Source organism: Myripristis murdjan, chromosome 6 (genome assembly GCF_902150065.1).
Source record: "Myripristis murdjan chromosome 6, fMyrMur1.1, whole genome shotgun sequence".
NCBI classification, from domain to species: Eukaryota; Metazoa; Chordata; class Actinopteri; order Holocentriformes; family Holocentridae; genus Myripristis; species Myripristis murdjan.
This window is the reverse complement of record NC_043985.1, coordinates 9,137,220-9,147,706: the sequence shown is the minus strand read 5'-3', so window position 1 is coordinate 9,147,706 and position 10,487 is coordinate 9,137,220. Positions and strand designations below refer to the sequence as shown.

Here is a 10,487-nt window from a genome sequence, read left to right as displayed (position 1 = left end):
ACACTGTAGCTCAAGTATTAAGAATCCTACGCTGGTTAACTTTATTTGTATGTGTTTAACTGTGTGTCATATTAAGCTGCTGGATGCCTAAATTTCCTTTGGGATCAATAAAATATCAATCTATCGATCTATTTGGGACTTAAAAGTTGAATGTAATAGTCAGTAGGTACATTTTGGAAAATGTTTGACAGTAAAGTATGTGTGCAATGTGCTACATGGACTAAAACACTAAGAGAAATTGTCCTTTAAGATGCCGTCTGTCTTTTTTTTTTTTTTTTAAGCGGGCTCTGAGGGAAATGAAGCTCCACAGTCCGCCCGACGATTACTTTGTCCTTTAACAAGGCAACAACGAGGATAACTGTCCCTTTTAAATTAAATAAAGTTAAAGTGTTAAAGCCACTCTCTCCTGTATAACGTGCAGTGAGACAGATGGCCACTAGATGGGGACAAATCCTTTCCGAAAACTTCATTTACTTATCCATTTCCCATAATAATCGATAAATTGGAGAAAGTGTAAATCTGTCACAGTAGTATTAAGTCTGTAGTATCATCAGCAGAAGTAAAAGTTTTAATAGCACCACCAGCAGTAGTAGCGGTGGTTGTAAAAGCATTAATTCAAATCTTGTAGCTCGTACTGGCACTTGGTGGAGCGCAAACATCATGCAGTCCTTCTGCTTCTTGAATCTAAAATAACAGCACAAAGTGCAAGCTATGCAAAGTTGAGCTTTATTTCAACAATTTTATGTGAAACTGTGTGACAACAGAACATTTGTGTTGGCTGGCAGATTTAATGTGTAGAAGCCCAGAGGCACATGACATTTATTCTCTGCACTAACCCTGGACTGAGAAGTCTTTTTATGTGATCTAATGTTGTCAGAAAATCATATTAATTTCATTTTGCCAGACACTTGCCTCAGAAGTGATGATATCAGTACAGTTTAAAATGTAAACAGTATTTGGTGACGGCATTAGGATGAGGACAGTTTTTATTGAGATGAACAGTTAACGTTGACAAATGAAGATGGAAAAACAGCCAATATATTCTAATTTCTTTACAAAAGACTGTTTCTCTGCTTTGTGTATTATGTTTTGCATTGAAACAATATACTATACTTACTGTGTCGTTTAACAATCCAAAGGACGTCATTCACAGGTTTATTTTTTATAAAAATGAAGGCAATGTAGTCTATTACAAACATGAAATATTTTACACACACACACACGCAAACACACACTCTATCATCTCTCTCACACTGATAGTTCCTCTCTCACAGATAATACACTCACAGTCACTCAGACAGCTCGTCTGCGTCGCTCTACTGGTCTTCATAGAAGACTTTGGCCATGGCGAGGCCGACCTTGGCCACCTTCTTGTCCTTGGCGTCAGGTCCCATGTTGGTGCGGGCCAGAGCCGCCCAGTACTGCTCAGTGCGGACCTGGTAGTCCGTCACCGTCTCTCCCTCCTGCACTGGGGGGTGCTCCTCTTCATCTGCACACACACACACACACACACACACATGCACAGGTGCAGAGGCTACAGGTCACATTTTGACACAGACCACTGAGCTGAAACTAACAGTGAGAGAACTTGGACTGCATTCAAACCAACTGTATGTAAGCTCCTTCCTCTGAGTTCCAGGAAAAGGTGAGGTGGGAGGAGGGGGAAAGCTTAAGGAAAACACACAATGAAAAGAATAATATATTACCTTCCTCATCTTCACTTTCCTCTTCAGACTCTTCCTCCTCCTCCTCCCCTCCTTTAGCCTCCTCTTCCTCTTCCTCATCGTCCTCTGACTCCGACTCTTCCAGCCACTCCTGTGTCTCTGTGGAGACAGAAGCACAAATCCTCAAAAATCGTCATACCTCAACCTTCTCTGCTGTCCTATCTCGGTCACCCCTCTCTCATTTCTCAAAACTCTGCTCTCGCCTCCTCGCCTTGTCCCCGAAGTCGGCACAGCTCACGCTTGAGAGAGATTTCAAGTGAAACAAAGCTTTTTAATGTATTTCTTAAATGACAGTATAAATTCTCTCAGACAGGAGAGAAGGACGAGGTGATGCTGCATTCCCAAGAGGGAGCAGCAACATGGGAAATTCAAACCAAAATATTTTATCCCGGCGTCTACGTCCCCACACACATAAATCCATCCAGCGACTCACTAGAATCCATTTCGACCAGAACTTCCCACTGGTCCATCTTGTGGAGGTCGAGGCAGTAGAAGTCGTTCAGGGTGAACTGGCGGTCGCCCACCTCAAACATGCCGCCGTACAGGAACAGCTTCCCCTGACGCACCGTTGCCATGGCGCTGGACCTCGGGCAGGGCTCCACCAGCGGCGCCGAGGCCGAACCTGAGGAGAGGCGGAGCTACATCTGAATGTGAAATAATATGTACACACACACACACACACACACACACACACACGTTCCCTCTATTTTTATTATTCCATTTGTTATTGCTGTATGCTATTACTATATGAGTATATATTAATTTCTTTATTCTGCAGTTTTTATTCTGTTTTTATGTCTGTCATTTTATGCTGCTTTTTGGGGAAAGTGCCATAATGAAAATTCATTTCACCAGCTATATTGACCATCAAGTGTCTTAAGTCTCACTATTTGCTCCTGAAACAAGTTCATTTCCGAACAGGGATCTTTAAAGCTTCATAAAATTGAGTTTGAAGTTGAAAGTGTCAATATGACATGATTCCAAAGGGGACAAAAAGGACACAGTGGGAGTTGAACCTCCAACCTTACAGTGCAGTGTCTCAAACTCTTTCTAGATCTTTGTGTGCATGTCTGAGTAAAGCTTGCCATCATCTTCCTCCTCCTCCTCCTCCTCGTCCTCCTCCTCCTCCTGCGCCCCGGCTCCAGGGATCACTTCCTTAATGGTCATCACCGTGCCGTCGTCCGTGACGATCTCCTTGACGACCTCGATGGGTCCGTGAGGAGTGCCAGCCTCCTCCCCCTCCGCCTCGCCCTCCGCCTCCGCCTCCGCCCCGCCCTTCTTCCCCCTCCGACGTCGCTTCCTCTCCGTTTTGTTGCCCTGGGCGCACAGAGGCAGAGCAACAACATGACAAACAGCCGCAGAGAGCAGAGGGCAGATTAGACGCCGGCTGAATCCTTTTAGCACGGCGTCCTATAGTAACGCCTTGGCCGAGCGCCTGGGGTGCCAGTCAGGACTCGGCTTAAAACGTCGTAAGCACCTGAGGTCAACTGTCTGCCACTCAGACCTCACATGCTCCCTGAGAGCCGTGCGACATATATCTCGTTTGGCTGCAGCTAATCACACTGACTGCATTAACATTCCACAAAACACACAGCCACCTTCTGAGTAAATACACTGACCGTTAAATACAACCAGCAGGTCAGTGAGGCATGGGCCTGGTGCAAATCAGCAAATCTTTCTATGCAACACAAAGTCGTCCGTTACAAATAATCCAAGAGCTGCTCTGTGTTTTTCCAGCGTTCTTTCAACAGGAGTCAAACTGATCCAGAAGCCAAAGCCGCCATCAGTCTTGTACTACTTTCTACAGAGATGTTTTGTGTACTAAATAATGTTTTAATGTTGCAAATTAATAGGGTGCATATGTGGGTTATGTCATACAGTTAATCATATAGAACTGCAGAGAGTTTGGGTTAGGATAATACCTCCAGTTGAATATTGGAGAATTTGTCCTCCATCACACCCATTGCAAAAATAACCTTTTATATTACAGTTAAAATCAATGTATTTCCAACATAAGAAGAAGAAAAATCAAATGCATCACATGTTCACACTGATTGCCTGTGTGAAGCCTTTTGTTTTTCGTGTTTATGCTCACACATGACAGTGGTGTTTGGTGCTGAGTTTGATATTTGGCCTGACCTGGTTCCCTGTCAGTGGAGCAGCACGGGCCTTGTCTTAGAGCAAGGCTGTAAAAACCCAACCTGTTCTGGCCCAAAGGCAAAGTCGCCTTACTGGAACTAAATCAAGAATTTAGAGTGAAAGCCAAACAGCGTTAAATTCTGCTTTTATGTGCATTAATGATCAGCAAGGTGATTTGTAAGGTCATAAACACGATGGGTCCACACCTAACAATTTGGTGGGTATGCAAATTTAATAGTCACAGTCAAAGAGGCCTGGCAAAAAAGGGGTAGAAACCACACAGCAGTAAACTTGGCCACGTATCGCGAACAAAGTAAAATGTGCCAAAATACAAACACATGAAAATGGGACTGAATGCAAATTTCTAACTGTCTATTTACACTCAACACAATGCATGGAAATTAAAAGGTAGTAATGTAGGAAAATTGGATAAAAAAGCGACTGAAATAAAAAAAAAAAAAGAAAGAGAATGTGAGGTTTTAAAGGTCATACGATCAGTCAGAGGCTGAACCTGAACATGAGATGTTAGCAAGACGGTGTAAACAAAGGAAATGAGTAGAAGAAAGAAGAGCCTTCAACTCTGTCTCCGTCCCAAGAGTCTGGAGCCAATCAGGCTCCTCCACTTTCCTGCAAAGTGTCTTTCTGTCACTACAAACCCATTAAACTCACTGACAGAGCCTCTTACCCTGAGCTGAGCGGGGAACCAGCGGCTCTTCACCGTGTCAAACAGGTACAGGTCGTTGAAGAAGTCGCCCTCCAGCGTCTCCTCCTCTTCCTCATCACAAACCCCCCCAAAGAGCACAGCGCGCCCCGCCGGGCCCACCGCCAGAGAGAAGCCGGAGCGAGGAGGCGGTTTGTTACCAGAGGGATTTAACCTGGACCACGCCCACTTCTCTGAGGGACAGACACACAGCAATCAGGCTACGGCTGCTTTTACACAACTTTTCAAAAAACTGGTTTGCCACTCGGTGCTTCACAGTAAAGAAAAGAAAACCAGAAAAAAACAAGAATAAAAGAAACTGTGATACATGAATTGCAAAAAAAAAAAAAGTCATTGTTTGTCTATGGAGTGAAAGGAAACTTGGACTAAAACCAGAAAAACAAAAGTTCAACTGGTATCATGGTCCTGTGAATTTAATTAACTGATCAGTTCATGAGTTCATTAACTCATTAACTGGTTAATCAATAACCAATAATAAACAATTAATTGATCAATCTATTTAAAAATGCTAAGTGTAAGGATGTAAAATGTGTATTTCAAACACTTCTTCTTTCAGACTGTCCAGCTTTTATGAATCCTGATTAATGTGCACTTTATTTCATACCTTGGTCATCTTTTCCCTCTCTCTTCAGAACAAACATGTCTGAGTGGATGGTCCCCTTCTCTACGTCCTTCTTGGCTCGCTGGACACACACACACACACACACACACACACACACACACACACACACACACACACACATACACAATTATAGAGCAGACAGCAGAGCAAGAGGAGGCACTGATACAGTAAAGGCACACACCGCACACTGTATGTATGTATACACTCACACACACACACACACCAATTTAGAGTATCCTCCGTAGATGATGACCCCTGAGCCATCAGGTGTGGAGGTCATCTGGCAGGCGGAGCGTGGCGAGGGGGCGGAGCCTGATGGAGAGAGGCGGGACCAGGAGAAGGAGTCCAGGGAGAAGGAGTAGACGTCGTTGTAGTAGATAAAATCCCTTCAGGGCAGAAGAAACAGGGGAGTTAGACCTTTTTCACAGCAGTCGCTCTGACATGAAATCAGATCCTTCATTCATGTAACACCTGAGTTTACCTGCTGATCATGACAAAACCAAAACACATGGGCATGGCTCGCACAGCATTTCTCGTTAAATTTGTTAGATTTCTTAGATTAAAAGGGACACCAAACAGAAATTCTGCGCCCTGAAGAGGCAGCAGAGCCACTGTCTGACTCTGTGTCCCTTAAAGCTGCGCTGGATCATTTCCACCGTCCGCGGCTCTGAAGGGGCGGCCGCTCAAAATAAATGCAGCCTCATCGCCCAGAAATCCTGTGGGTTGACGTCAGCAAATTGCTCCTAATTACCAGCCAATCTGTGATGTTTAATCCCAAAGGAAGTCAAAGGGACACGGAGGAAAAAGATGTAATGCTGATCTAACGTTCCCGCTTTCTCAGGAAACTTAAAAAAAAAATGACAGGAGAGGCAGCATTAAGTAACTGAATACAAAAAAGTAGAATATGACATAAATAAGAACGGCAAAGGGCTGCAGAGTCAATAGCAACCAAACTTACTAGAGCAAAATGCGAATATGTGTGCTTGCTAACTGGCTGATGATCGTAAAATGATGAAAAAACAAATAAACAAACAAATATATGCAATATATAAAAATGAGACAGATATGGGAGTCCACTATATTTCCTGCAGCTGCTGTACGAGCCACTGCTCAACACATCGTTCCTAAAACAGGTGACAGCAGGTGAGACAGCTCAGATCAGCTGCTCCACCGCTCTCCTGTCTCCTCCTTCAACACTGAGAAAACCTCCGCTGACTGTCGCCGTGCCAACCTGGTGCTCTCGTGGAAACCCCCGAACACCAGCAGCTGTCTCTTACTGAGGACCATCCGGTGGCCGCTCCTGCCAGACGGACCGCCGGGCACCCTGGGAAAAAACAACACAGGACACAAATCTCCAGTTATGTACCCTCTGTGGTGTGCTTTAATGGAAAGTAAAAACACACAACTTAAAAAAATTTGGGGTTGGGTTTTGATACTGAAGGCATCAATCGACCAATCAGTGGATTTAATACCGTCCATCAGTCTAAACGTTTTTTTACATCCACTCTCAGGTTGTTGCAGTCAAACGATCAATCTATCAGTCCCTATTCCTGTTCAATCATCCATCCGTTCATCATCACATGCAGCTGGGACATACTTGATGTTCTCCCAGGTGTGTGTGGCCAGGTGCAGCACCCACAGGTCCTTGTAGTGGTAGAACTGTTCCCCGTCAGGTGAGGCAAACTCCCCCCCGAACAGCCACAGCTGACCCCCACCCTGAGGAACCACCACCGCCTGCAGGGGGCGACACAGGGAGGAGAGACAAGGATCTGTGCTGGAGTACGCTGCCCCCTTGTGGCTAAGATTAAGACTCTGAACCCACTCCTTAAGTTTCATGAATGGTGCAACAGCAGTGAGGTGGCGCGCCGTGAGGAGGATCTGCCACCTGGCCGATGCTGCATCCAAACAGGTGGGCGAACAGTGAGGAGTGTGACGTGTGCTGCTCCCTGGATTATCACGCAGAGGAAGAAATCAGTGGTTTGGTGCTGATGTTGTTCACAAAGGCCTCGTTCAAACTGCCGGCACAAATCTGCCTAAACAGTTAACAAACACACAAACCAGGCCTGATCACTCCCAAAGCACAGCGAGGCCGATCCTGAAAATCAGATCTGAGGAATAAATCAGGTTTGCCTGCAGTCTGAGTGATGCCTGAGTCACAGCTGTAGAAATCTGACTGCATGTCAAACCACATATAAATGTGGCCTAAATCTGCTTGGCAAAAATCAGCATCCAGAGGTGTTTTCAGCTTGTTCAGATTTCATAAAATTATTTCATAAAAATCAGATCGGGGCTGGTTGTGTGAACAAGGCCTTGGCTTGATTGCTCTGGTCACTCAAAACTGTTTTCCCCCTGTCCTTAACATCACTCAACATGATAAATCCTGAGCGCCAGACACAACAAAACGCTGTCTGCGGCAAAAAAAAAAAAAAAAAAATGAATTCTGCACCACGACCTGATAAACAGACAGCGAGAAGCCGAAGACGATGCACGTGATTCTCCCTCTGCAGCTTTATGTGCCATATGGTTTCCATACGTGTGAATGGAAAGAAACCTGAGGACGTCGGGGCTCGGGTTTGAGTTACCTGGTGAGCGCAGCGGGGGGGAGGAGGGTTGGGGATCTCCGACTTCACCCAGCTGTTCTTCTTGATGTTGTAGAAAAACAGGTCGTTGTACAGAAAGGTCTGCAGAGAAAGGCAACAACACTTCATAAGGACTCACTGTGTGGGATTTTTACTTCATGACACTGAAAAGGGAAATATGAAAACTATCATGCAAAGGCTTGATTTGACCTCTTGACCTCACACGTCCACAGTGAGCGTGCCCATGTCTTACAAGCACCAAGCTTCACATTCTTTTCTGGTGATCTACTGAAATTGCTAGTCCAACACTTGAAACAGACAGACGACCCAGACTGAAAAACTGCATGTAATTCACACAAGATAAAAAAACAACACTACTGCAGGTACAACAGTAACCTCTGCTGGGATTGCAATGAAAAACAGAAGCAGCTGACAGAGAGAATAAAAAGTGTGATTCTGCCACACCGCACCAAATGATGAGCTGCAAAATCAAGTTGTCATCTTTGGGGAAATCCATTTAAAATGACGTGTTAACTACCTTCTTCCCATTGAAGTATTCCCCTCCAAACAGGATGATTTCGTCTTTCTCGGGATGGGCAGAGAGAGAGGCGTTCAGCCTGAGGAGCAGACAGACAGACAGACAGACAGGCTGAGATGATGATTTTACCGAACGAACGCGGGCGATTTATGCAAACGCTCTTCCATCGAGGTGACAGGGACTTTCACCTGGGTGATGGAGGAGGGCAGGCTGTCTCCACAACCTGCGTCCTCTTGGCATCCAGGCTCTGAAACTCAGCGATCAGAGCCTCCAGATCCTCCTGCAGAGAGAAGAGGAGGAGGAGGAGGCACCATGAGGAAAGGTGGAGTGATGGAGGGAAGACCTGCTCTCACAAACTGACTTGGCTGGTGACAGGTAAACTATCTCTAGGAAAACGGAGCCTGTCATCTCAACACCTTACATTATTCATAATTAAACTCTGAAATAAATTATAGGGATTATGCATTTTAATTTTGAGCTCAAATGCCATAAACACACCAAAAAAGTTCAGTTTTTGTCATTTTAATGGGTGCCCTAACTGTGCTATACCTTTATTTAATACATGTTATAATATTATTCCTGAACTGTCCCATCCACTGCAATGCTACTTAAAACATAAAAAAGAACAAATGTACACCAAATTTATCATTTACAACACAGCATTAATATATTTTACCACTGAAACGCTATAGATTAAGGGATATCAAGAGAGCACTGATTGGGGAAATGGCTTTAAAGGCAGTAATAGCAGTGATAGCAGTAATTTGTGAGGAAATGTTGCAGTTTCATATGAGAAATATCAGTCACCTCCTCTCGTTTCGACCTCTTTGAAACCTTTTTCTCCATCTTGGCGGCTGTCTTCTCCGCTCCCTTCACCTTCTTCTCTTTCTTGCCTTTTTTACCCATGGCGGCTCAGTGAGGTTTGGTGTTATTTCAATAAAATCTCTTCCGCGTTGAAATCTAAACAAACCCGCATGTGTCAAACCCTTTCCCCCGGCCAGCGGAGATCACTTCCGGCAATAAACACGACGTAAAGCGAAGGAGGGCGGGATCCCGACTGCGCCCTCTGGTGTTTCGGAGGAGAAATGTCAAATAAAAGTTTTCATGTGATGCTGCTGAGCTGGTGATGAGGTTTTTTCCCCCCATCGACCAGACTCTGATGTAATTATTCCTCGTGCGATTAATTTAATGAAAACACTCCTGCAGAAACATATGAGAGTGGTTTATTGTTGATGTGATGAAGTGAGCTCCTTCCACACAGAGCCAGACCTGCTCATGTTCATGTGATGTTTCACTGAATTAGAGCCACCGCCCTCCATATCCACACTCACCACTGTTATAATCTGGAATATCATGCTCTATTTCTGATTTCTAACAGCTGAATCACTTGAAAACAGTCCATTCAGCAATTTAGAAAAAAAAATTGAAATGAAACTATACAACAATTCTTCCATCTTTCTGTCATGCTCATTTTCAGGGCTGATGATGACTTCAGTGGCTGTGGTGGTGGTGATGGTGGTGATGGTGATGTGGTGGTGGTGATGGTGATGGTGATGGTGGAGATGATGATGGTGATGTGGTGGTGGTGGTGATGGTGGTGGTGGTGGTGGTGATGGTGGTGGTGGTGGTGGTGGTGGTGGTGATGTGGTGGTGATGGTGGTGATGGTGGTGGTGGTGGTGGTGATGGTGGTGGTGGTGGTGGTGGTGGTGATGGTGGTGGTGGTGGTGGTGGTGGTGGTGATGTGGTGGTGATGGTGGTGATGGTGGTGGTGGTGGTGGTGGTGGTGATGGTGGTGGTGGTGGTGGTGGTGATGTGGTGGTGATGGTGGTGATGGTGGTGGTGGTGGTGGTGATGGTAGTGATAGTGGTGGTGGTGGTGGTGATGGTGGTGGTGGTGGTGATGGTGGTGGTGGTGATGGTAGTGATAGTGGTGGTGGTGGTGATGGTGGTGGTGGTGATGGTGGTGGTGGTGGTGATGTGGTGGTGATGGTGGTGGTGGTGGTGATGGTGATGGTGGTGACGGTGGTGATGGTGGTGGTGATGGTAGTGATGGTGGTGGTGATGGAGGTGCATGTGTTTGTCACAGAAAGAAAGAAGCTGTGGGTCGCACACAGGTCTGTCCATCACCTAGTGAAATCTTTTATTCAGGCTTTTCAAGCATTTG

At 45.4% G+C, this 10,487-nt stretch overlaps 1 protein-coding gene across 1 annotated transcript; it reads right to left on the bottom strand.

Annotated features, from left to right (window-relative positions):
- Positions 1–670: 670 nt before the first annotated feature.
- Positions 671–9,328, bottom strand: klhdc4 (kelch domain containing 4). The gene is made up of 13 exons (XM_030054495.1): positions 9,131–9,328; positions 8,512–8,603; positions 8,324–8,402; positions 7,789–7,887; positions 6,804–6,940; positions 6,438–6,530; positions 5,430–5,592; positions 5,189–5,267; positions 4,549–4,757; positions 2,810–3,041; positions 2,158–2,346; positions 1,707–1,823; positions 671–1,489 (listed from the first exon to the last, which is right to left on the bottom strand). Exons 1-13 carry the CDS (start codon positions 9,227–9,229, stop codon positions 1,317–1,319), a joined length of 1,761 nt encoding a protein of 586 aa, XP_029910355.1. The 5' UTR covers positions 9,230–9,328; the 3' UTR covers positions 671–1,316.
- Positions 9,329–10,487: the final 1,159 nt, after the last annotated feature.